Source organism: Schistocerca americana, chromosome 1 (assembly GCF_021461395.2).
Source record: "Schistocerca americana isolate TAMUIC-IGC-003095 chromosome 1, iqSchAmer2.1, whole genome shotgun sequence".
NCBI classification, from domain to species: Eukaryota; Metazoa; Arthropoda; class Insecta; order Orthoptera; family Acrididae; genus Schistocerca; species Schistocerca americana.
This window is the reverse complement of record NC_060119.1, coordinates 558,299,742-558,326,835: the sequence shown is the minus strand read 5'-3', so window position 1 is coordinate 558,326,835 and position 27,094 is coordinate 558,299,742. Positions and strand designations below refer to the sequence as shown.

General features: G+C 42.8%; 1 protein-coding gene across 1 annotated transcript in view; it reads left to right on the top strand.

Annotated features, from left to right (window-relative positions):
• The window catches only part of LOC124606307 (CAD protein), a 545,680-nt gene that overhangs the window by 410,670 nt on the left and 107,916 nt on the right, over positions 1–27,094 (top strand). The window contains exon 20 of the mRNA XM_047138292.1: positions 13,996–14,232. Coding sequence (XP_046994248.1) covers positions 13,996–14,232 — 237 coding nt within the window. The remainder of the gene's footprint in view (positions 1–13,995; positions 14,233–27,094) is intronic.

Genomic DNA, 27,094 nt, shown 5'->3' with positions numbered 1-27,094 from the left:
AGTTATATTTAGCTAATGTAGGTAATGTAAGCCATAAGCAGTGGCGATAATTCTAAATAAGTCTGAGGAAAGTTGGCTGCCATTGCGCTCTCTTACAATAGATTATTAGGGCAAAATCATTCGATTTAGTACTGAATTGCGTACCTGTGGTTATGCAGTATTTTCAATATTTTGAAAGACTACTGGCGACTTGCAAGGACGTGTAAAGAAAAGTTGCCGTTCCGACGCTGTGAGAAACACTCCTAATAATACTGACTTCTAAACCATTTTCTTTAAAGAAATACATCTGACTACACTACATTGTTTCCTTTCGCTGAGAGTTGTGGGTAGTGGGGAAGACACGGGCTTGTCGCCCCCCCCCCCCCCCTCCATTACCCCGGGAATGGGCGCATCTAGTAACTGAAAAATAAATCGTAATGTTCTCATTCCCCCACTTTCTATTAGGTCGCTTTCTTGTCTATTCGGTACAAATTTTGCAGTTGATTTCATACAGATTTCCCCAAGAGCTAACGAATGGAAACTTTCAACATAGCTCAGAACTAGATGAAAATGCAGTATTAACTCGCTTTCTTGTCTGGTGTACGGTGAAGGATACTTGTGTATCACTGCTATTCCCCTTTGACCTGCATCCGTCGCAAATGTTTAGTTGTGGAAAAAGAAGACTGGTATGCCTCCATATCAGGTAAAATCTCTCTAATTTTACCTTGAAGATCTTTCCCCGACCTATAAGTGGGGGGAAGCGGTTCCCAGAACTCCTGAAGATAGACGTTTACTGTGGATTTTGTACCACAGGCACAGTCCCTTTGACTGTTCAGAGATGTCACTAAACCCGCCCAAAGATGTAAAAAACCATGCATAGCAGCGCCTATTAGACGGAGGGGGTCGGACAGCCGATCAGTTCCAGTCATTCCATCAGGATTATGGCTCGGAGGAACCCTGACAGCAACGCCACCATGTTGAATAATGCGTTGCGTGCAGCCACAGGACGTGTTACGACTCAAACTGTGCGAAATAGGTTGCATGATGCGCAACTTCACTCCCGACGTCCATGGCGAGGTCCATCTTTGCAACCACGACACCACGCAGCGCGGTACAGATGGGCCCAACAACATGCCGAATGGACCGCTCGGGATTGGCATCACGTTCTCATCACCGACGAGAGTCGCATTTGCCTTCAACCAGACAATCGTCGGAGACGTGTTTGGAGGCAACCCGGGAATGATGTTAATGTTGATCTCTATTCCAATTATCTGTACAGGTTCCGGAACTCTCGGAAGCGAGGTGATGCAAAACTTTTTTTTGATGTGTGTAGTAACGAGTGTAGACAGTAGCTGTCGTAGAGAAAAATCTCACAGCCGTTCATAGCATATGCAGTGCAATAAAATTGTTAAAGGCTAACATGAATTATTCATGCATCAATTATCTATTTGATGCGGCCCACGTTTTTCGTTTGAAGTTTTAAATTATTTTCATAACTATTAAAAATTAACAAGCACGAATTTTGAGGACTATCGTATGAGGTTAAGTCTGTGGGGGCTAGGAGAAATATTTTTATACTTTTCAGTCCGTTTTAAACATGCTGTGTTAATTTTCTTAAGAATTTTTGTTTTGTACTTCTTTTTTTAACCAACCAGCTGTAAATACATTGCTTGGTTTTTGGTTCTTGAGTTTTGGTAGTAGCTAACATGAGGCGGTCTCTGTTCGTAAACTGTGTGGCATGCTTACACTGCATTTCGTAATTCCCAATCAAATGCTTAAAATATTTAAGATAAATGAGTAAAATATAAATTTAAAGATCACGCTAGCATCCTATTATTCAAATACTCCTTTCGCTCAGTCTAGGAAATCGCGTACATTCGACCCCAAATAAACAAGAAAACTGTAAAAGGGACATGAATTCATAGGTTCCGTAACAAGCACTGTTGACAATTTAGAAAACCAGCATTTGAGACCTCACAGCAGCACAACTCTGTTGCCATCAACATACGTATTACGCCAGGACAACGAACATAAGAGAAAATAATGCTCGTGCAGAGCGGTATAGATACTAGATATTTTCCCCTCCTCTATTTCCCAGTGGAACACGAAAGATACACTCCACCATGCACCGTACAGTGACTTGCAGAATAAGGGTGTAGATGCACAAGTGAACCTAAGCGAGAGTGAATTTCACCAAATGCGACGAAACGATTTAGTTACAAAGCCATATTCTCCGGAAATATAAAAAAATATGTGAATGCATGCCTGTTGTTACACACTTCCGAACTTGTAGGAGTTAGAAGTGTGTGTATATAAAATAAAATGCTTATTTGTGAACCTACGGATGTATTTTGCAGGTGTTAAATCTCTCTCTCTCTCTCTCTCTCTCTCTCTCTCTCTCTCTCTCTAAAGTGCTCTGAGGGACACTGAAATAATAAAAAATAGATTTGTTGAATTTCTTATCGCGTGGAGCTTCCGTTCTACAAGAATCAGACGAACCCTCGATAAAATATTCGTGCAAATGATACATTGTTGAAAGCAAAATCTGATGACTGCACAACAAAACCTGGAATAAAAAATTCTAAGGCTAACAGTGGTTGCTTCATTGGTCTTTAAAACTGCTTCACCCAGTATGTAAGGAAACAGTTCAGTGTGTCAGTGTCTGTGCAATCTATGGACTGAAGATCTGCCAAATATTTTAGAGGGGTGTAATCCAGATAAACGCTTAGCAGACGGACGAGACTGCTCTGCTTGAATTCCTACTGGATAGATCATTCAGGTTCAGAAAAGAAATGCGTCTGAACATGCTCAAAATACCAAACGGTCAAAGGAAGAACAGATTTCCTTAAGTGTGTCATTTTATATTTTTTTAGATAACTGCGATACTTAGTACAGTCCTCCTTAATTCAGTGCGAATTCCATGTGCTATTTTCCTTCTTTTTTCTTTCAGAATATCCAAATGGCAGGCAGGGATCAAGAAAAACCTTTGAGAGAGAGTTAAAATTTCTGAACGTCTAAAAAATTTAGATTGAAATTTGTTATGTTGAGAAGGAGCTATCTGTTTTAATGAGAAAAGCTTTCTATTTCCAAGATTACATAAACACATTTATTTTCGACAACAGGTTTCGACAGGCTTTGCTGTCATATTCTGGTCTCCAAAAACTTGTTCACGCTGAGTTGTAACCTCATACCACGTAGTCATATTAGTAGATCAAGTGCAATACATATAGAAAAGTTTCTCAGAAATAAAACGTTACAACCAAAAGCTCATTATGCACTGGTGGACCATGTCCGTATATATAGCGCTCATACATGATTAAGTCTTAAAAACAAAAAAATATATACAATAGCTCATCTGTTTACGTTAGCTAGATATGTTTGTCGGAGATGAACCATCGTAGACGGCGTCTATAGTACAGTCGTAGACGGCGTATAGGACACAACTGAGTTTTCCCATATACGTTGTCTACTGAAACACGTCAAGCTAACGTAAATAGTTGTGCTATTGTACATTTCACTTTGTATTGTACTTTTTTTTTAAGACTTAACAATAATCCGTGAGCGCTACATATGCGGACATGGCCATGTGCACAACGTACTTTTTGATTCTAAAAGTTTTATTTCTGACAAACCTTTGAATAATGTGCTGCATTTTATCTACTAATCTGACAACTTGGAATTAGGTTACAATACACAGTGTACACGATTTGTAACTGGCAGGTAACGACAAATCTTGTTGAAACCGATTATCGAAAGTAAATAAGTATTTATGCGATCTTTGCTACAGAGCGTTATTCACCTACTAAAAAAATTAAAAACCGGCTAAGTGAGAACCATCTTTAGGCGCGAAAATCCATTGTGTTCCTTCTGAATTATGTCAGAGGCAGCATGCCGAACACGTGTGCCTTATCCTCCTTTCCGCCCACGTTCGCGGTCTAATCTGTCTGTCTGATACGTAGACAGATATCCTGGTCAGATAGACGTATTGATGTGCGGGCTAGAGGTATTTCTTTTTGCCTTTGCTCGAATCGTTTGCGGGCTGAAGCCTATAATTTCACTAAAGAAACGTTCTGTACTGAAAGGAGAGTTTGTCAGTAGTGGATGTTGTTCCTGAAATCATTGGTTCTCACTAGAGTCTGCAGAGCCATCAAGCACAAGGGATCGTAACTGCGTCAGACGGTGACAACCAAATTTGTTTAGAGGAGGAGTAGAGGCATTTTAAAACTTCATATTCTCCACTTAATATACGTAAAGTAATTTCTTTTTTTACCAGTGTATTTCAGCAGCATTCATAATTAGTCGTTGGTGTACTTCATAGGGGTAACCTGTAGCATCAATCTGGCCGCCGATGACCACGGCGCTGTGGGCCTCAAGGACAAACGGGGGGGGGGGGGGGGTTGTCAGTTTCGCTAGAGCCCTATTTAGGAAATCCATGTTGATGTTTATAGAAGAGATTTTCGCTCTCGAAAAACACCATGACACGTGAGCATAAAACAAGTTCCATAATTCTACAAAAGATTGACGTCAGCTGTATAGGATTCTAACTACATGCATTTCGCCGGCCGGTGTGGCCGTGCGGTTAAAGGCGCTTAAGTCTGGAACCGCGTGACCGCTACGGTCGCAGGTTCGAATCCTGCCTCGGGCATGGATGTGTGTGATGTCCTTAGGTTAGTTAGGTTTAATTAGTTCTAAGTTCTAGGCGACTGATGACCTCAGAAGTTAAGTCGCATAGTGCTCAGAGCCATTTGAACCATTTCTTTAATTACATGCATCTATACTCCATGTCCTTGTTTGGCAAAGGGAGCGACCTGCTCTTTTTTCGAGTCACTCGGTACCTTTAGTTGTTCCAGCGATCTATTATAAATATTGCTTGCAGGGAACATGTTTATCATTGGTCACTTTCATGCTCTAATGATCAGAATGTTTTTTCGTGTCATATTAGTTAACGCCTGGCGGTAAACAGAAAAGAAAGACAAAGAAATACTTGTGATAAACAAGAATTGGTAAGAGCGTTAAACGCACTACTGAGCAAAGGATGGGCTTTAAAATAAGGCAGCAAAATATGGGAACGGTCTTGGAGATTCCCACAGTGTAAAATCTTATAACAGTATTTGATTTAATAAAAGTGTTTTTTTTTATTTATACCTTGGCGCACATTTTACACACACAGTTTTTTTTCCAGATTCTGTAAAGTTTCATAAAACTGGTTCCTTTTTTCTGTCATTTATAATACCTCAAAACAGCTGTAAGACATGCCACAGAATACACTGAGCAAATTGTAAATAGACAGAAAAGAAATTGCGGAAGCAAAGATGAAAACACAAAGTGGGAACTCAGTATACCGACTCTTTCTATACCCATTTCTTGCCGAATTAGAACTCTACTCCGTCTCTAATAGCCTCGCCGTCGAGGAGTGTTAAGCCGTAATGTTTCTTTTGTGATGCGTAGTGCCCGTGAAGATCGCTAAAACTAATCAAAGCTTGCAGTTAATAATATATATTACTTGTCAGATTGAGTAGTTGAGCACGTTTTTAGATACGCAGTGTCTTCAGATGTGACGTCTAACGACATATTAATAGGCGGCTCTTGAAGATCCACACCAGTAGCGGGTAACGTGTCTCCGTCAGCAAACGGTTGTCCAGTACGATTCTGTGCACATGTCCTCAAGGAGTGACATCAGGAAAAATGGTTCTGCTTGTTGGGATATTTTCATACTGCGGCATTGCTATTTATGAGGAATCTACTCTTAGCTTGTCCACAATGGAGCTAATAATGTAGAGGCGGCTTCATCTTCATAGCACTTCGGGTGCCAACTCCTCTCTGAAACTGTATGACATTGTCAAATGATGCCGTTCAACGTACAGTACGCCATAAGTGACGTAAATCACAGAAAATGTAAATTCGGATACGCGGATTGTTACGTAACGTCCGCTTTCCTGAGTAAGACGCCAGCACCATCTCGCCCTTTTCCTGGAAGATCTCCTGGACAACGCCGAACGACAGGTGGTAGGGTATTATCGCGATGCTGTTGCGTACAGGTACCGTCAGTGCTAGGTCCTCTGTATCTTAAGCGGCGAGAGATTCGTAAAAAAAAAACATGACAGTGCGTTCTTCGTTAGTAGGGAAAGACCCGATGTGGCGTTTACTTCAAAGAAATACAGTATTTGAAGACCTAGCAGTAGCATAAATCGAAAAAAAAGCAACATGTTGCCAGCCATCACACCGCGGTATGTAGCTGTGTGCTTACAGCTCATATTTTTCTAACGTATTTCTGTGTGGTAGTAAAACTTTATACCATCCACGCGCGATAGTATTATCAATCAGCTGTTTGCAACACACCTAGTGACGAACCGTGTGTCACTCATAAACGCACTGTCACGGTCTGAAACATTGTTCGCCTTTCGTGACTCCACCAATGAATCACTGACTAGGATAGTGTAGAAATGGTTTCTACGTAACCACATGTGTCAAATCTTTAGTCTCGTATCTGACGAATCCGTTAAATTTCACACACGTGTTAGCACTTCTTTTTGGTATTACAGTATTCAGTAACACAGTACATTTAAGAAGGAATTGAGTTAACTAATTATAAAAATAGCTGTAAGGCGGAGTTATTGGAGTACATTCTACTACCGTATTTCTTTCATATGTTATAACACAAAACTTAGGAAAGACTTTATTAAAATGTGACATCACTAATCGACAACACACCGATGGTTCTTAATGAAACTACAAACGGTCGCAGTATCCTACGGTCGCAGTTGAGTGTGTTTTCTAGTTAACAATAAACCATCCTTTTGACAGTGAATTATGTAAATGGGACAGTGCAGCCGATGGAAGAGCATCAGATTTGCACCAAATGTTATGATAGGAGTAGTATATTGAATCTAAAACGAAATACTTATCTTGAAAGATTGCTCGTTGTCGACGAGAGTTATAGATAACTCAGATTACGTAAGGAAAAGGACGAATTTTCTTGTCTTGTAAAATGTATATTTAGTCGTCGATCAAAGTTTCACAGAATCTGTCATAGCACTCTGTACTAATGCCCACAGTCAGTAACAACAATAACCATTGAGTATGATAGTATACTCTTTATAAACGAATGACTTACCTGAAATCAATATATTTTTAAACATAAAACTTTCTTATAAAAATGTAGTATGCATTTATTTTTAACAATAAAAAAACATAGGTTTTGGAAACAACTGATTTATCAAATTTGTTGCTGCCATTTACAGAAGTTCCAGTATCGAAATACTATCGGTTCATACGTTAATGCGTGTCTAAAATAGGGTTAAAGCTATATTTAAACAGCTTACGTTTTTAACGGTTGGCTATGTCGTTAGCAATGTTTTCCAGAAAGTTCTATTTCCAAATTCTATGTCTTTTACACAAATTCCATTACATAATCAACTTAACGGCTTCCTTGATTTCAAATTATCGAACTGACTGTTGGTAGAAATGTTTACATGAAGTTTCAGTTCGAACGGAATCGTAATTTTGCGTAAGAAATGAGATGAGGAACTTCGTCTTCTGCAGGACATTAAATTACTTCAAATGATGTCAAATAATGATTAATAATACACATGGAAGGATACATAGTAAAATTATAAAAATTACAATGTATTGCGTACTTAACAACACTAGAAGCGAGTATTGCCTACTCCTTCCTCAATTTGCCATCGGATATTTCATCATTCAGATGTTGCAATTGGTCAGTTAGCCCCTCACCTCCTCTCTCTACCTCTTAAGTAAGTAAGTAAGTAAGTCAGTCAGTCAGTCAGTTGTAGAAGTGGGGTCGCACCACACGAATAGGTTTCCACACGAAGTAGGCATCAGCGCTGAAACAGCAAACGATTTTACCGTTAACATGAAATATTTTACAACAGACTGAGGTTCACTGTCATGGAAGATAAGGTTGCTCAACCTTCCGCGGCTTGCCCTTCGACGAGTAATCTTGCAGAAATGCATCTTTATCGTGGCAGGAATGTGAGACTACGCCTTCTTCCTTGTAAACGCGAGATTTTCCCATTATGCTATTTTCCTTAGTGCTTGGTTGAAGTCCGGGTCAAAATGGTACTGTAAAATTCATCCGTCGCGATTATATTTGGGTGGGGTGGGGGGAGAGGATGGTATCATTCATTGCATCCTGCAGACGTATGTCAGACAGTTACTGTGAACACAACCGTTGTTTTCACGAAGATGACCATTACAGCAGGCAGGCGACACACATTCTGCCCCGCTATCTCCCCCCCCCCCTCTCCCACCTTTCAGTGTATACACTTACACATTTGTAGGCTGTACAGCAACACATTTGGACGCAATCCTCCGATGTTTGACAGCAGAACTAAATTTACTTCCTTGGCATTTTCATTTCGTGGAGGATATACACTTACCGGATGCTATGGTCGCTCGCAAGGAAAATGTTGATAGGTAAGCAGATTCCCGGGTAGTTTGCCAATTTTTATTATTTTCGTGAAAACGTCCTTCGTTGAAAATAATAAAAAACCTATTAGAATCTTTAAAATATTTTGTAGTTGTCGGGGTGATAAGATCCAGTTATAGATAGGTCCCTGCCGCCATATTGGATATGTCTTGTCTCTCTCTCTCTCTCTCTCTCTCTCTCTCTCTCTCTCTCTCCCTCTCCCCCTCCCTCCCTCCCCTCCCCTCCCCCCCCCCCCCACCACTTCCACCAGCAACAAAGTATGCACTTACAATCTCTGTGCCCAGTCCCGTCAACTGCCACTGCCATTGTACGAACGCACTTACTATGCCTGTAAAAGTATTGGCTTCGGTACTGCATATTGGCTTTGGGTTGTGGTCCGCCGTTTTCAGTCACTCTCTTTCGAACTCTACTTTCTATGCAGAGGTACCAGAGTTTCTAGCACTGGCAGCGCTTTTCTCTCTTCACAACTAGATAATTTTCAAACAAATATTCAAAAAAAGTTGTTTTTTTTTTTTTGACACGCGCGCGCTCGCACGCATGCACGCACACGGTTTTCACTATTTGACAGGATGATCATGATGAACGTTTTTGGGTATGTAATTTATTACCTCTGCTCCACACAAGTCGTCCGACTGTAAATACTTTGGCGCGGTTCTCACTGTAGTGATACGATACGCGATGCGCCAACACACATCTCTGTCGTTCATGCTGGCGCAACAAGGATTGCTGCTCTCTCCATGCAACAGTTTCGTACGATACACGGCGAGGGAAATTTCAAGTCATCTCATGTGCCTAAAAAATATTGTTTCATGCAGATGAAGCAATGTTACAGCTGTCTATGTAGCTAGGTTCTCAGTAAAACTTTTAATTTCTTACACGAGAAGTAAAAACTCCTTCTTTGGGGTGAGGGAGGGGGATTTATGCATACAGTCTTTCTCAAATGGTTTTGGGGAAGCTATTCGGAAAAAAAACATGGATTTTTTGCTTTTATAGTTTCATATCACAGCTCGATAATGAACTTTTTCTTCTTGCTATTAGCACACTTATTGTGAGATGGGAAATTAAGTAAAAAAACAGCGAATGTTTAAAAAGCTTGCAATAAAAATGTAGTCACTGGCCACTTTGCGTTTGGTGCACTTTGCGTTTGGTGCACTTTGCGTTTGGTGCACTTTGCGTTTGGTGCACTTTGCGTTTGGTGCACTTTGCGTTTGGTGCACTTTGCGTTTGGTGCACTTTGCGTTTGGTGCACTTTGCGTTTGGTGCACTTTGCGTTTGGTGCACTTTGCGTTTGGTGCACTTTGCGTTTGGTGCACTTTGCGTTTGGTGCACTTTGCGTTTGGTGCACTTTGCGTTTGGTGCACTTTGCGTTTGGTGCACTTTGCGTTTGGTGCACTTTGCGTTTGGTGCACTTTGCGTTTGGTGCACTTTGCGTTTGGTGCACTTTGCGTTTGGTACACTTTGCCTTTGGTGCACTTTGCGTTTGGTGCACTTTGCGTTTGGTGCACTTTGCGTTTGGTGCACTTTGCGTTTGGTGCACTTTGCGTTTGGTGCACTTTGCGTTTGGTGCACTTTGCGTTTGGTGCACTTTGCGTTTGGTGCACTTTGCGTTTGGTGCACTTTGCGTTTGGTGCACTTTGCGTTTGGTGCACTTTGCGTTTGGTGCACTTTGCGTTTGGTGCACTTTACGTTTGGTGCACTTTAGGTAGTGTAATGCTATGTATGAAATTTAACTAACGTATGGAAATTGTTTTTAACGCTGTAAGGAGAGCCGTAGCTCTACCCAGGATCGCGTAAATACTTGGCATATTTGGAAGTTGTCCACGACGAGGCTGGCAGCGAAGTGCCATGCACATCGTTATTGCGACATGCAGTGTCTTGTTGCTTGTCATACTGATTACTGCAACACATCGGGTTATCTCACTAGGAACTGCGCGCTATTGCTACCTTTGCGAGGCCTAGGACAGTTCACTAGTACACAATCAGTTAAAACACTTAGATCATTTGAATTGAACAGTCAATCCGTGAGATGTGATGCCATTTATGGACATGTGTTGAACCTTCTGGTGTAGCTTAAATCAGAATTTATAGTGTCAGTTACAGATTAACAAGCGAGCTTCGCCAGCTTCACGTGTGTAACACTAAGTATCTACAACTAGATGACTTGTCTGGCACATTGGTAATTTTGTTTACAGTTCACGGCGTAGAATTATGATTAAGATTCAGAAGCAACGTTAGGTAACTGAATATCACTACCTCCATATAACTTCAACGATTTAAGCAACGATAGCAGAAAAGTTATCGGGAGAGATGAATGTTTTCCGTTACCCATATAAATGGCGTTCAAATGGCTCTGAGCACTATGGGACTTAACATCTGACGTCATCAGTCCCCTAGAACTTGGAACTACTTAAACCTAACTAACCTAAGGACATCACACACATCCATACCCGAGGCAGGATTCGAACCTGCTACCGTAGCGGTCGCGCGGTTCCAGACTGAAGCGCCTACAACCGCCCAGTCACAACGGCCGGCTATAAATGGTGTTTTGAGTGACATCTCGTGGCAGTAATTGGAGCTGGAAGCTGCTGCACCACCTGGTTCGCCCTACTAAATATCTGATACGTCCTGATCCGCTGAGAAAGTCTAAAGTAGCTTGCGCCGGCCCACCGATAGCTATAGCTTATGGCGGCCTGGTGGTGCAGTTGGGCGGCCTAACTGCCATTCACTGCTAGATGGCAACGGCGTTACTTTCAGGGACTTTAACTCATCTTAGTTCGCTAATTTGCGCAAAGTTCTTATAAATTATACACACGAATCAGTCTACCTATTAGTGAAAACTGCATCAAATTTCCGACATAGTTCGTGAGATCAGGCTGAACATACGGACGGAAACTGTGGCTGGGAACTTCAGTTTCCCCGCATCTACAAAAAGATAGAAAATTATCATCCTTCCATCAACAACCAACCCATCCCTCTGAGTAACACATTAAAGCATTTAGGACTAATCCTTGGCAGGAGACTAAGATGAAATGTTCACCTCCTTACCATCCAACACAAAGCCCAAAACTGACTTAAGCTACTGGCAGACCGCACCTGGGATCTACAGCCTTCTACCACGATACTTTTCTGTAAATCGCTCACCCACACTATCAAATATGCCAAATTTTCCTGTATCTCCGCCTAAATTCTACAAACCTCATGCACTGCGCCTCCCCTTCTACATCCACTTACCGGCCCGAAATCCCATCCTGTACCAACTCATTCATTTACCACACATGCTTCTCTTCCTTGACCACCTTCGGATCCGATACATTACTAGCAAAATTCAGTCCCGACACCCAATATCTAACCCACTAATCCCCATTCCAGGTACCCAGCTGTGCCACTACATCCATGTACCACCTTCAGTGCACATATGTGCGCTATCAACCACTCCCGTCGGAATTTCAACCAGCTCCATCTCCCGAATGACGAAACCCGTCTCGAGATATACCCTCTGTTCTAACACTAGCATCTTTCCATTTTCTCCTTCACCCTTCCTCCACACTGCTGACTTCTAGTGTCTATATGCGGTTCTACACAGCCCCAGAGTCATACTCACCATTCCATCTTCTTCATTAGCAGTATCATTTTCATGTGTCACCAGCATCACCATTAGAGCATCGCATCATTCACATTATCATCGGTGCCTATATTTTAACTATAATACAAAATCATCAGTAGAATTTTAGAAACCAATACGAATATTTTCCACCAATGTGTTTAAACAAAAATTGGCCAGGTGCTAGATGGACTCGCGCATTAATGTTCCCGTACACATTTAATTTATGTATATAGACAGTTCATCCATTTCGGGAACAGATAATATCGACCATTTTTGTCTGTTGTTGACACGGATACCGGTCAAATATCGATCCAGGGACTCCAAGGTTTTCGCAGACTAATTTGGCAGTGTTGGTTTCTCATACAACATGAAACACCATATCTATGTGCAATAATACTTCCTAGATATCTGACGATTGATAAATTCCGAAACGCGTCTTACGAGCAACAGTCATTCCTTGCCTGATGTTTGACTTTTACCGATGCGACGCTGTCAGACTGAATGCAGAACTATTGAGTGATTTAACTAGAAGTTTGAAGTCGGATAACAAATGACAAAAGAAATTCTTTTGGTGTAATACAATTGCATATTAACAATTTTCTGAGTTTTTTCCCATTACTTGTATTGTGAAACCTTGTTTCTCGCCAAATTTAATCATTCCATATCAAGGGGAAGTACCCCATAGGTTTTGGTGAGCGGGTATGCAGGAACCAAAATGTGACTTAAATGGCCGTACCTTTTGATTGAACTGACTTAAAAGCTAACGTTCATTATACGGCCAAGGGCCATAGACGTTGTTGTTGTTGCTGCTGTTGTTGTTGTTGTTGTTGTTGTTGTTGTTGTTGTTGTTCTGTTCTGTCCAGAGACTGGTTTGATGCAGCTCTCCATGCCATACAGTAAAGCTGCATGCCCTCGGGAAAAATTACGGCTTTAGTTTCCCCTTGCTTTCAGCCGTTCGCAGTACCAGCACAGCAAGGCCGTTTTGGTTAGTGTTAAAAGGCCAGATCAGTCAATCATCCAGACTGTTGCCCCTGCAACTACTGAAAAGGCTGCTGCTCCTCTTCAGGAACCACACGTTTTTCTGTCCTCTCAACAGATACCCCTCCGTTGTGGTTGCACCTACGGTACGGCTATCTGTATCGCCGAGGCACGCAAGCCTCCCCACCAACGGCAAGGTCCTTGGTTCATTGGGGGAAGTATGTGACATAAATTTCAATTTGATACATGTACCAGTTCCTGAGAAAAATTACTTTTAGCAGGTGGACAGACAGACAGACAGACAGACAAGACAGTTTCACTGATTAAGGTAAGAACCGTAAAAAATTTGTCTCCTGTACTTCTATGAAAATGGTAAATAACGTCCACCAGTGCATGTTTTAAAACATCATTTATTCTTATCTATCTCTATGTATCTTAATCATCTTTTAAATATGTGTAACCTTTGGCTGACCAGAGGCTTTTTATCCATTGCGATCCCACTCGTCTTGAGGGGAACTGAAATGAAAGTAACAGCAAAAAAACGGTTAGCAAGAAAGAGGCGATATGTCCTTTGAGACATGTTACTTGTATTTGGATGAAAGCTGATGTCAAACCGTAGCATTAACGGTCTCGAGACAGTAACTGAGGAATCGACGCTTTGGCGATTCTTTTCCCATTTCGTCGATTCTTGTACGTTTTCATTCGGGAGGACGACGGTTCAATCCCGCGTCCGGCCATCCTGATTTAGGTTTTTCGTGATTTCGCTAAATCACTCCAGGCAAATGCCGGGATGGTTCCTTTGGAAGGGCACGGCCGACTTCCTTCCCCATCCTTCCCTAATCCGATGAGACCGATGACCACGCTGTCTGGTCTCTTTCCCCAAACCAACCAACCAACCGACCTTGTACGTTTTACTCTGCCGCACAATACAGATCGAGTGCAGTGTACATCTTCTCAAGCACGTGACGTCTGTTGTCTGCCGCAGGTGGAGATGGTGCAGTGGACGTTCGAGGACATAGACTCGTCGGGCGGCGAGCTGAACCGGCTGTCGGACTTCCTGGCGCGCAAGCACTTCGACCTGGTGATCAACCTTCCGATGCGCAACGGCGGCGCGCGCCGCGTCTCCTCCTTCATGACGCACGGCTACCGCACGCGCCGGCTCGCCGTCGACTACTCGGTGCCGCTCGTCACCGACGTCAAGTGCGCCAAGCTGCTGGTCGAGGTGAGCGCGCGCACGCCTTCTCCAGAACTGCCGTCCACCATTAGAGTACCACAGCCAATAACATGAAGTCCCATTGTGCTTAACCCTGTCGTGGGCAAAATTATTGAGCAGGTTTTTTTAATGAGTGGAGAGCAGTTAGTAGTTAACAGATAGGTATATTTATCATGCAAAATATCAAATTTGCTCCAACTGTGAAAGTGAGGTCACACAACAAGGTGGGAAGTATTCTTCCCACTGCCCTTCTTTGGAGTTAAATGACAAAAACAACTTTTTCAATATATGTCATATTTATTTGATAAATTTACTTCCCTTGTAACAAGGATTGTTCACAATTACTTGCCATGGAATTTGCTGAAACATGGGTCTATGCAAAGTGGTATTTGACAATATGTACAAACACAGCCAGTGCTCTTTTCCGCAGCATTAGTACTACAATGACGGCACGTCCAGTAGGTTTCTCTCAAAATGGGTTGATGCTCCCCTACAGCCACATGACGAAAATCTTCAGGTACTTTACCCCTTTTTGACAGAAAGACAGGTTTTTGTCCACGCCTTTTTTGCGACGAGAAGCCAGTGATCAATTGTCTGGCTAGATGGATTCTGTATGTGAGCTGATCATGCTGTCCACTTTCTCTTTTACTTATTTTCCACAGGATAAAACTGTTCACTGCAGCAACGTCCACCAGTAAATAAAATATTCTGTGCCACCATTTTACAGAACGTCTGCCAATGGCACACCTTTCTCGTAATTGATCAAACTTATCGACACCACCCATTATTTTGTTGTATTCTGCCACAACTTCAGGACAAGAAATCTCTGTACTGGTACCATCCATGTTTTTCCTTTTCACTGTGTCTGTTTCTCATGGGTCATGAATTGAGGGCAGGAAAGTGACTGGACGGTTATCCACCCCTTTTACTGCACAAATGGTTCCTTTTGTTTCAAACTGGAATTCTCCTCGTTCCAATTTTACGTTTTCCTTCATAAATTTAGGCAAATCAAAAGTATTTACCTTATACTACAGCTTTGAGGAAAAAAATCACAGCCGGCCGGAGTAGCCGTGCGGTTCTGGGCGCTACAGTCTGGAGCCGAGCGACCGCTACGGTCGCAGGTTCGAATCCTGCCTCGGGTATGGATGTGTGTGATGTCCTTAGGTTAGTTAGGTTTAATTAGTTCTAAGTTCTAGGCGACTGATGACCTCAGAAGTTAAGTCGCATAGTGCTCAGAGCCAAAAAATCACAAAATGTCACGCAAACAGCACTAAAAGGCTCCTCTACAGAGCAACACTCAGCTATACAATGCCTCTGCGCGAAGGTACAGCAAAAACTGCGGGAACTTCCGATTGGAAGTAGTACCCTACACCGTTCACTAGGTGGTAGCACCGTACGGAGGTGGGAACTGTGAATCCCACGGGACTAGGAGTGAGTTCATTGTAGCGGGAAGCATGTTTCCCACGGCTCACGAAAGGTTTAATTAGTCAGATCCAGTGATCAAGCAGGCCAAGGCAACATATCGACACTCTGTAGAGCATGTTGGTTTACAATAGAAGTGTGTGGGCGTGCGTTATCCTGTTGGAAAATAACCCTGGAATTATGTTCATGAATGGCAGCACAACAGGTGGAAACACCAGAGTGACATACAATAACCATAACTCCAGGTGTAAAGCCAGTGTGTCTAGCATGCTGACAGGTTGGTTGGCGATCCTCAACTGGCCTCCTCTTAACCAGCACACAGGCATCACTGGCACCGAGGCGGAACCTATTTTCATCAGAAAACGCAACAGTTCTCCACCCTGCCCTCCAATGGGATCTCTCTTGACACTACTGAAGTACCAAATGGCGGTGGTTTGGGGTCAGTGCAATGCGTGCTACAGGGCGTATGTCTCGGAGCTGCCCTTGAAAAAAAAAAAAACCAGATTTGTAAGACTTCGTTGTCACTGCGTTGCCAACCGTTGCTCAACTTGCTGCTGGAAACACAGTATGATGCACCACATCAATACACTGATCAAAAATGGTTCAAATGGCTCTGAGCACTATGGGACTTAACATCTGAGGTCATCTGTCCCCTAGACTTAAAACCACTTATACCTAACCAACCTAAGGACAGCGCACACATCCATGCCCGAGGCAGGATTCGAGCCTGCGACCGTAGCAGCAGCGTGGTTCCGAACTGAGGCGCCTAGAAACGCTCGGCCACAACGGCTGATCACAATCATCTTCCCTCCCGGTAGTGCCACGTGGCCGTCCAAAGCTCGGTCTTTTTGTGACTGTATATGCTCGTGACCACCACTGCCAGCAATCACCGACGGCGGCTACATTCCCGCCAAGCAGTATCGCAGAAGGAACATCAAGCTTCTCGAAGCCTTATTACACTATCTCGTTCAAACTCGTGAGGTATTGATAATGCCTTGCCTTAAAAGCATTCTTGACTAGGAACTCAGCACGCCGAATCTGATAGGTAACAAACGCTTACGACCATTACAGCGTGTGTGTAAAGCAAACCTGATTTGCATCCTCATAATGGCGCTACTAGCGCCACTCGTACACGAATGGAACGAAATTTGAACAGACGTAATCTTTCAGATAGAGAAACGCGCCTATCAGGTTTTGTATATGTCACGTAACTCCTTCTTGGTGTCGCGATTTTTTCCGTCACTGTATTTTCTTCAGCTGTGGATCGTAGAACCAGAGTCGTACCAAGGTGACCCTCTAAAGAACTGTCAAAGCTCCTCTTCCTTTCCACCCTCCCGTAAAACCCACCCTTTTCGTATGCAGGTTTAGCAAATTTTATAGTTTCGTAGAATTTAATAAAAATTAATCATTATTGAAAAATGTTGCTTATATGAACTACATTGATAAAAAGTATTGCATGCAACAAATTAAATGTTGTCGTCGTCGTCGTTGTCGTTGTTGTGATCTTCAGTCCTGAGACTGGTTTGATGCAGCTCTCCATGCTATTCTATCCTGTGCAAGCCTCTTCATCTCCCAGTACTTACTGCAACCTACATCCTTCTGAATCTGCTTAGTGTATTCATCTCTTGGTCTCCCTCTACAATTTTTACCCTCCATGCTGCCCTCCAATGCTAAATTTGTGATCCCTTGATGCCCCAGAACATGTCCTACCAACCGGTCCCTTCTTCTAGTCAAGTTGTGCCACAAACTCCTCTTCTCCCCAATTCTGTTCAATACCTCCTCATTAGTTATGTGATCTACCCATCTAATCTTCAGCATTCTTCTGTACACCACATTTCGAAAGCTTCTAATCTCTTCTTGTCCAAACTATTAATCGTCCATGTTTCACTTCCATACATGGCTACACTCCATACAAATACTTTCAGAAACGACTTCCTGACACTTAAATCTATACTCGATGTTAACAAATTTCTCTATTTCAGAAACGCTTTCCTTGTCATTGCCAGCCTACATTTTATACCCTCTCTACTTCGACCATCATCAGTTATTTTGCTCCCCCAAATAGCAAAACTCCTTTACTACTTTAAGTTTCTCATTTCCTAATCTAATTCCCTCAGCATCACCCGACTTAATTCGACTGCATTCCATTATCCTCGTTTTGCTTTTGTTGATGTTCATCTTAAGTCCTCCTTTCAAGGCACTGTCCATTCCGGTCAGCGGCTCTTCCAAGTCCTTTGCTGTCTCTGACAGAATTACAATGTCATCGGCGAACCTCAAAGTTTTTATTTCTTCTCCATATATTTTAATAACTACTCCGAATTTTTCTTTTGTTTCCTTTACTGCTTCCTCATAGTACAGATTGAATAACATCGGAGAGAGGCTATAACTCTGTCTCACTCCCTTCCCAACCCCTGCTTCCCTTTCATGCCCCTTGACTCTTATAACTGCCATCTGGTTTCTGTACAAATTGTAAATAGCCTTTCGCTCCCTGTATTTTACCCCTGCCACCTTTAGAAATTAAATTAAATAAAATATATCACTGTAACTAGTAAGTTTGAGACAGCTTAAATTACACTAAAAATTTGAAAATTCTCTCTTACTGTTTATGGCAGCTACTGTATACTGAACCTAATATAATGTAGGATAAAAAACAGATTTTATTTGCTCCTCGTAAGTTGATAATACAGCATAAATTATTAATTAAAATAGAAGCAATAGGGCTGTAATTAAGAGCAGAGAAAAGAAAACAAGGTCTCCGGTTTCACATTCAACATCGGCCTGTGTCTGCAGAACTCGAGGCCAGAGCGAAAACACTTCGTTCTTCTTGTAAGGGTTCACCGAGTTGTATTCTTTCTGTTAGTTTCCAGCTACCATTTACTACAGAATTTCATCCCTTCCCTTCATTTCCAGGTTTACAGTGAGAGATGATGTATAGTGAATACTTTCCATTAGCACTAATGTAAGCTCTTAGAATTTCGCTAACAATTATTTCATTAATTTTTCAGAAATATTTATCCAAACAGAAGACTATACAATATTCTGTAAATAAATTCTGATGAAAATCATGAATATCATTCACTCTACAATCAAAATGAAAGTTAAAGTCTGAAAAATTCTATAAGCATGGTGCATTAGAAAAAATCACGCAGCTATTTTCCCTAGGAATAAAAGTGTATAAAATTATAAATTTAAAAATAATTGGACTGTAAATGAACATTAACAGTGACGAGGCAATCTATAAATTACGTCGTTCTTTACATTTATAATCAAATTGGCCCGCAGCGTAGTCTGTACCTCTTAGAGACATTATGTAATAAAACTGATTTCTGCTGTAGTTGTGTAATGGTGTATTTATTGTGATGGATCCATTTCGGCTAGACTGCCATCTTCAGGCCACCTCCGAAAGTTACACGTCATTTTCTTTATTGTAATATTGGTTAATCAAATTTCCCGACATGCAAATTTGGTACTTAGGTCCATGTATCATCAGTGGTCGCTGTCACCTTCTATTTTATTATAAAATGGTGTAGTTTTAGGTCTTATTCTATAAGCTGTCAAATTATAAAAAATTACAAGAAAGGACCATTGACAACAAAAGCAAACAGCAAACAGCAAACGAGTTTTAGCATAAGAGTCCTAAACCTACACCACGTTATAAAACAATACAAGGGGACAGCGACCACTGAGGTAGATACCACATTTGTATACCGGAAAATATCTTTAACCAACATTATAATAAAATAAAAATGTTACATAATTTTCACAGATAGTCTCAAGATGGCAATCTAGGCAAAATTGATAGTTTACAATAAATATATCGTTAAACTACTGTAGCAGCAATTTCCATTTTATTACATATCATCTCAGAGTTCTGTACGTTTTACAAAAAAGGGGGGGAGGGGGTAGAATAATAGGCGCCACCGTGATAAGACATGACGGAGAGAAGAGTGTTCTTTTTAAAATGTGACGTTACAAAATCTTGATACGAATCTGTATGATTATACCCAATAACGAAAAGACAACCAATTCAGTATGAAGCAGCAATTTTTTTTCTGAACAGTTCCTGAAAAACTCTGCATACCGAAACGATACGCTAATACAATTTTTTTAAACTTTCGTTTTTATGCAAAAGTAAAATGTTGTCCTATAAACAAAGTTCTGATACTGTTGTAACTTTGGTTCATATACACATTATTTCCTTTAGAGACGCAGCGCATAACATGCTATCCTATTTTACGGACGCAAATGCAATAGATACTCCTCAAAGAACTTCGCAAATGCACCAAAGTACATGGCAAGAGCACGTTGCCCCTAGCAGCTAGGCTATACACATGAAGTGTCCAGGTCTGCGATATGTATTCCGTTCCGTTTGGTTGTCGATTATACGCTTCACTCGGAATTGCGATGTTAATGAGCAAATAGGCATGGGACTGTCCTGTCTCACGGTTGCGACCCTTATTCCAAGTTTATGTACCAGGTGTTCATGAGCATGGTATAGTCGACCACTCAAGACCAGATCACTCACTTTCTTGTGTGGCAAGGGCTGTAAGGCAGGAAAGCGTAGTAAATAGATCAAGAGTGGTCCCTTACATATGGAAATAAACCTTTAGGGTCGAAATTGCACAAATGGTTGAAAATTGTAAACACTACTGTGCGATAATGAACCAGTAATCGGAAATAAATCTTGAGCTTTTTATTAACGTGCGTAATGTACACCTCACAGCAACTTCAAATCGTTCCGTTTGTTAGAAATGACGACTCGTCATCTCTTTTCAAGCATTACCACAACGAATAAAATTTTGCCGCACTTTCTCAACCATTGTATCCTGTACTATAAAGCAGCAACAGGAACCAGATCAACCAGTTCCTCGTGAATTTCTATTGGAATTTCATACACAAACGTAACGGCATAAGAAAAATCCATAGGAGTGATATCTGGACATCGTGCTTGCCACTGGACAAGAACTCCCTTTCTAATCTAACGATGAGAGTAACTGTTGTTCAGGGGAATGAGGCGCCATTGTGTGACAGCACATCTCGAATGAACACTGGGTAGCGGGCACCATTCGAACCGTGTGGCAACAAAAATGATTGTCATACTGGAGTCAGAATAACTAAATTACTAACAACAGAGACCATGCAGGAAGGCAGTGTTGCCGCGTCGTTGTTGTACGCACGTTCAACGCCATATATACAACATAGACAGGGCAAGACGTCCCATATTTAAAGACAATAATTTAGAAACATAGCCGCCAAGTTTTGCAATGTTACGTTTGGTGATAATAGGTTTCGTATGTCATACAAAAACGATTGCAGGTGCCACTCGGGATTTTTCTTTCTTTATTGCCCGCACGGCGTGTTCCGGGAATTAACCCTCGAAATACCAAGGAGACGGGGAGGTGGGGGGGGGGGGAGGGAGAGAGAGAGAGAGAGAGAGAGAGAGAGAGAGAGAGAGAGAGAGAGAGAGGAGGATACGTTGTGCCCACCTTTGGAATACCTTTAGTGTAGTCAGGTACTTCATATTTTAAGATTTAAAAAAAGACATTCGTTTTTAATGAAGTCTTCTACCAGATTCCATAAATGTTTTAAATTTTCCAGTTAAACGTTTACCCATAAATGTCTCGGTATTACACTCCTGGAAATTGAAATAAGAACACCGTGAATTCATTGTCCCAGGAAGGGGAAACTTTATTGACACATTCCTGGGGTCAGATACATCACATGATCACACTGACAGAACCACAGGCACATAGACACAGGCAACAGAGCATGCACAATGTCGGCACTAGTACAGTGTATATCCACCTTTCGCAGCAATGCAGGCTGCTATTCTCCCATGGAGACGATCGTAGAGATGCTGGATGTAGTCCTGTGGAACGGCTTGCCATGCCATTTCCACCTGGCGCCTCAGTTGGACCAGCGTTCGTGCTGGACGTGCAGACCACGTGAGACGACGCTTCATCCAGTCCCAAACATGCTCAATGGGGGACAGATCCGGAGATCTTGCTGGCCAGGGTAGTTGACTTACACCTTCTAGAGCACGTTGGGTGGCACGGGATACATGCGGACGTGCATTGTCCTGTTGGAACAGCAAGTTCCCTTGCCGGTCTAGGAATGGTAGAACGATGGGTTCGATGACGGTTTGGATGTACCGTGCACTATTCAGTGTCCCCTCGACGATCACCAGTGGTGTACGGCCAGTGTAGGAGATCGCTCCCCACACCATGATGCCGGGTGTTGGCCCTGTGTGCCTCGGTCGTATGCAGTCCTGATTGTGGCGCTCACCTGCACGGCGCCAAACACGCATACGACCATCATTGGCACCAAGGCAGAAGCGACTCTCATCGCTGAAGACGACACGTCTCCATTCGTCCCTCCATTCACGCCTGTCGCGACACCACTGGAGGCGGGCTGCACGATGTTGGGGCGTGAGCGGAAGACGGCCTAACGGTGTGCGGGAACGTAGCCCAGCTTCATGGAGACGGTTGCGAATGGTCCTCGCCGATACCCCAGGAGCAACAGTGTCCCTAATTTGCTGGGAAGTGGCGGTGCGGTCCCCTACGGCACTGCGTAGGATCCTACGGTCTTGGCGTGCATCCGTGCGTCGCTGCGGTCCGGTCCCAGATCGACGGGCACGTGCACCTTCCGCCGACCACTGGCGACAACATCGATGTACTGTGGAGACCTCACGCCCCACGTGTTGAGCAATGCGGCGGTACGTCCACCCGGCCTCCCGCATGCCCACTATACGCCCTCGCTCAAAGTCCGTCAACTGCACATACGATTCACGTCCACGCTGTCGCGGCATGCTACCAGTGTTAAAGACTGCGATGGAGCTCCGTATGCCACGGCAAACTGGCTGACACTGACGGCGGCGGTGCACAAATGCTGCGCAGCTAGCGCCATTCGACGGCCAACACCGCGGTTCCTGGTGTGTCCGCTGTGCCGTGCGTGTGATCTTTGCTTGTACAGCCCTCTCGCAGTGTCCGGAGCAAGTATGGTGGGTCTGACACACCGGTGTCAATGTGTTCTTTTTTCCATTTCCAGGAGTGTAGATTTGACTTTCACAATGACTGTCATATTCAATATTTTCATGTCCAGGACCCTACTTACACATCAGTGTCTCTTTAAAAGAGTATGTTGTGAGTAAAAGTCAACAATACTTAGCGAAATGTGCAGATTTTAAATTTTTGTAGCGTCAAAAAGTACTCCCTGCCTCTTCTTGGCAGTACGCATTACTGAAATCGCGTTGGTATTGCTAAGAGCGTGCTGAAAACATTTTCAAGTTCTGGATTCTACTTATGTATCAGTACGTTCTTAAAAGTATGTTTTTAATTATAAATCAACAACAGTTAACAAATTTCGTTTTATGATTATTTTTGGGTAGACATGAAGCACTTCACCCTTCTATCCGTTGGTAATAAATGTTATTCGAAATATGTCGCTATTGCAAGGGGTTTTTCGTGTGATATAGTATCTAAAGCGTAATGGTCCTTGTGGTTACTGAAGCACACGTTGTGCGTCGGATCGATAGTAATGATGAACCGGGGCTCTCTCCGTTGACTGCTTACTTCTTGACGCTGTGTTCGGCCATCGTTCACCCATTCCTGCCAATTTGTCGAATAGTGGCATCGTTCCTATTCAAATGTCGAGCAACTCGCCGATTATCCCAACCGGCTTTTTTCAGCCCAAGTAACGTCCAGTCTCAAATGCTGACACGTGCGTATAATTTCACGCGCCTGTGTGCGAGGCATAGTTACTGTTCAAGTGAGTACACGGAATGAAATTCAAAAAGACTCTATGCACTGGTATCGACATGATCCCAGTTTACCACACGTGTAAGCAGCGCGGTGAAACTGCGCTGCAACGTCATACATTCATCCATCGACCGCCAAAGTTTACAGTCTTGCATTTTCTGTCCATCAACATCTACGTGATTAGTCTGCTATTCACAGTTGACTGCCAGAGGGTTCAATGCACCACTTTCAAGCACTCTCTGCCGTTCCACTCTCGAAAGGCGCGCGGGAAAAAACAAGCACTTAAATTTTTCTGTGCGAGCCCTGATTTCTCTTATTTTATCGAGATGATCATTTCTCCCTATGTAAGTAGATGCCACCAGAATGTTTTCGCAATCAGAGGAGAAAACAGGTGAATGAAATTTCATGAGAAGATCCGGTCGCAACGAAAAACGCCTTTGTTTTAATGATTGCGATTCCTATTCACGTATCATGTCTGTGGCACTATCTCCCCTTGATCACGGGGTCCCGTGCTCGATTCCCGGCCGGGTCGGGGATTATCTCTGCTCGGTGCTCGGTGTTTGTGTTGTCTTCATCATTCGAGACGTGGCGAGACTGGAAATAGAAAGGGTGGGAACTTGTACGGGCGCTGATGACCACGATGTTGGGTGCCCCACAAGCTATCATCATCATCGTCGTCGAGTATAGGTTCACAGAGTGTAATACAGGAGCTGGTATGTTCCCGCTGCGATGGCAACCACATAGCACTATTTTTAAATTTTTACGAGTGGACTTCAAAAAGTAAGTTACACAACATTAAAGCAGGCCCAATAACTTTTATTTAATGCTGCGCTATACTTCAAGCTGACACGTGTACCTGTCTGTCTCTGTAAACGAGGATCGGAACATTCTATCAGTTGTCCAGTTCCTCGACGACGTAAATCCACTCCTTGGTCGTGGAGCCATTCTAGAAATGCTGTATGAACGTTCTCATCGTCGTACAATCGTAAAATATGTGATTTCTGCGAATCAGTTCCTCGATAGCCTGGACATCATGTTGTGAGATATAGATGAGGTTACTTCCCGATGAGGATCATTCACATCTTTGCGACCTTAATCAAATTGTTGGCATCTTATCATCACGGATGGAGACGACGTTGCATATGGTCTATGCACCGCCAGAACTTAATTGTAAATCTGTGTGCAGTTTGGTGTTCTGCCCACAAGAATCGTGCTGTTCTGCGTACTCCGACTTTGTAGTGTGTTTGCATCTGCTGCGACACTTCATTCGCACGCGTGGTGCACCTCTCATCCGTACCTCAGGAGAACTGTGTCCTCAGGAAAGCCATAACACGTACTTTCTTCTGACAGTGCGCCACTCTCGTTGTGCAGTAGTCTTAGCGTGGGACGACATGTGTAACTTACTTTCGGAAATCCCGTCGTACGTAAGCGCCTACGACAAACTGGATCCTTGTGTGTTAGAATCGTTGGATATTACAGACTTCTTTCGCATAAAAAGGGACCTGCAGTGAAAAATCACATGAATCGTAACTAAATCATTACTGTTCACCAAAGCTCTGGAGATCACGTGTCCGTTATACCAAAATAGTCAGAAAATAACTCTGAAAGACTTCCGAAATTTCTTTGGAGGAGCTCGGATTCAGCCTGTATTTTGTCTTGCGACAGAGCGGCGTTACACAGTGCTCGAAGTCGTCGCACAACTATTCCATCCATAAGAAGCTAAGCTCAGGTCCTTACCTGGCCGTCCACGTTGTAGCTTTCCGTAGCTCCCTTTAGGCAGATGCTGCGAGTGTGTCCAGACATATGAAGAGCCAGCGTGGGCCGTGGATTACATCTCCTCTGGCACCCTGCCGTGAAATCAAAAAGAACTCTGCATCTCTGTTAATTATTCGAATGTTTTTGAGTGGGCTGCGAAACCTTATCGAGAAAAGCTCTTTCTCGTTGCACTCCGTTCATTTGAGCAAGACTGAATTCATTGGTTAGAGAAGCATGTTGCATGCAGGCTAGGATGCAGCGCCTAATTACAGTCTATACTATGGTTTAGCAATATAGTTTCTCATAGTGTACTTTTTTCCATTCTTATGTTAGTAATTCAAGAAAATGGTTTCGGAAGGATTCATTTGGCCATAAAACAGGTGAATTCTGGCAGTGAGGCATTAACGTGATTTTCTTTCCACACATTATCAACAGTTTGGCATGCCATGTGACTTAGGGCGTTGTTATGATGAAAAATAATGTGGCATTTTTGGTTGTTCTTCCTGATTTCATTAACGACTGTGACAAACTGATCATGTATACCATTCAGCACGAACTGTCCGTATACTCTTTAAAGTAGTGGTTGCATTATGCCCGTTTTAACCAAAGAAACAAGCTATAATTTTCGTGGAAGTGCGTCGCGAACGATCCATTTTTGTTGGTTTCGGTTCATTTTAGAACATCAAAGAGTTGACTGCTCCTTAGTTTCCGGCTCGTAAGAATATATCTAAAGTTAATTCTACTTTCGCGATTTTGAATGTGGGTTTTAAATTTCACAAAAAAATGTTTCAAATGGCTCTGAGCACTATGGGACTTAACATCTGAGGTCATCAGTCACCTAGAACTTAGAACTACTTAAACCTAACTAACCTAAGGACATCACACACATCCATGCCCGAGGCAGGATTCGAACCTGCGACCTTGGCGGTCGCGCGGTTCCAGGCTGAAGCGCCGAGAACCGCTCGGCCATTGCGGCCACCTTTTTACATTTTCTCAATCGAATTTTCTAAACATTTCCTTCTGGCAGTTGACAAGGAACCTGCTTCTGAGTGACCTTTATGTTTATGAAAAATCGTGTGCACTGCAGCCTTCGATGTGCCTGTCTCTCACGATAAGTCACACATAGTCCTCATTAGAAATTTTTCCAGTCCATATGTGGCATAACAGCAAACCAGTGCTTAACAGTGTTGGTTAAAAACAGTTTTGGTTGCAATTTTGTTTTTTGTTTTATTTTTCAACGACGCGTTTCGCCTTATTTATGCATCTTCAGGTTATCTAAATAGAAAACAGAAAACAGATACATCTATTTAAGCATCGCGGTCTCGTTGTGCAGACTTGGATAACCTATAAGCATGTATAAACAGATCACCTATTGAAAGAGCAAATACCTTAATTTGGTATTTCTTAAGAATCCTTTAGTCAGTGTAGCCAAATGGCACCGTCGAAAATATCAGGCCAACTTCGCCCTCGTTAAACTCAGTAAAAACTAGAAATATAAATTAGTAAAATCATTACCTTTTCTAGATGGACGTGAGAGGCACCAAGATCTGCATAACGCGTTCCCGTTCACAGGAGCGATGTCGCAGTGACCTGTTGGAATTGTCGGAATACACAATGGACATGAATGGATGCAGGTGATCAGACACAGTGCTTACGTACGTGTCACCTGTTAGTCGTATCTAGACGTGTCAGAGGTCTCATATCACTCAGAATGCACACGCCCCACACCATTACAGAGCCCCCACCAACTTGGAAGAGTTCCCTGCTGGCATGCAGATTCCATGGATTCATGAGGTTGTGTCCATACCCACACACTTCCGTCCGCTCGATACAGTTTGAAACTAGACTCGTCCGATCAGGCAACATATTTATAGTCAGTGTTGACAGGCCCAGGCGAGGCGTAAAACTTTGTGTTGTGCGGTCAATAAGGGTACACG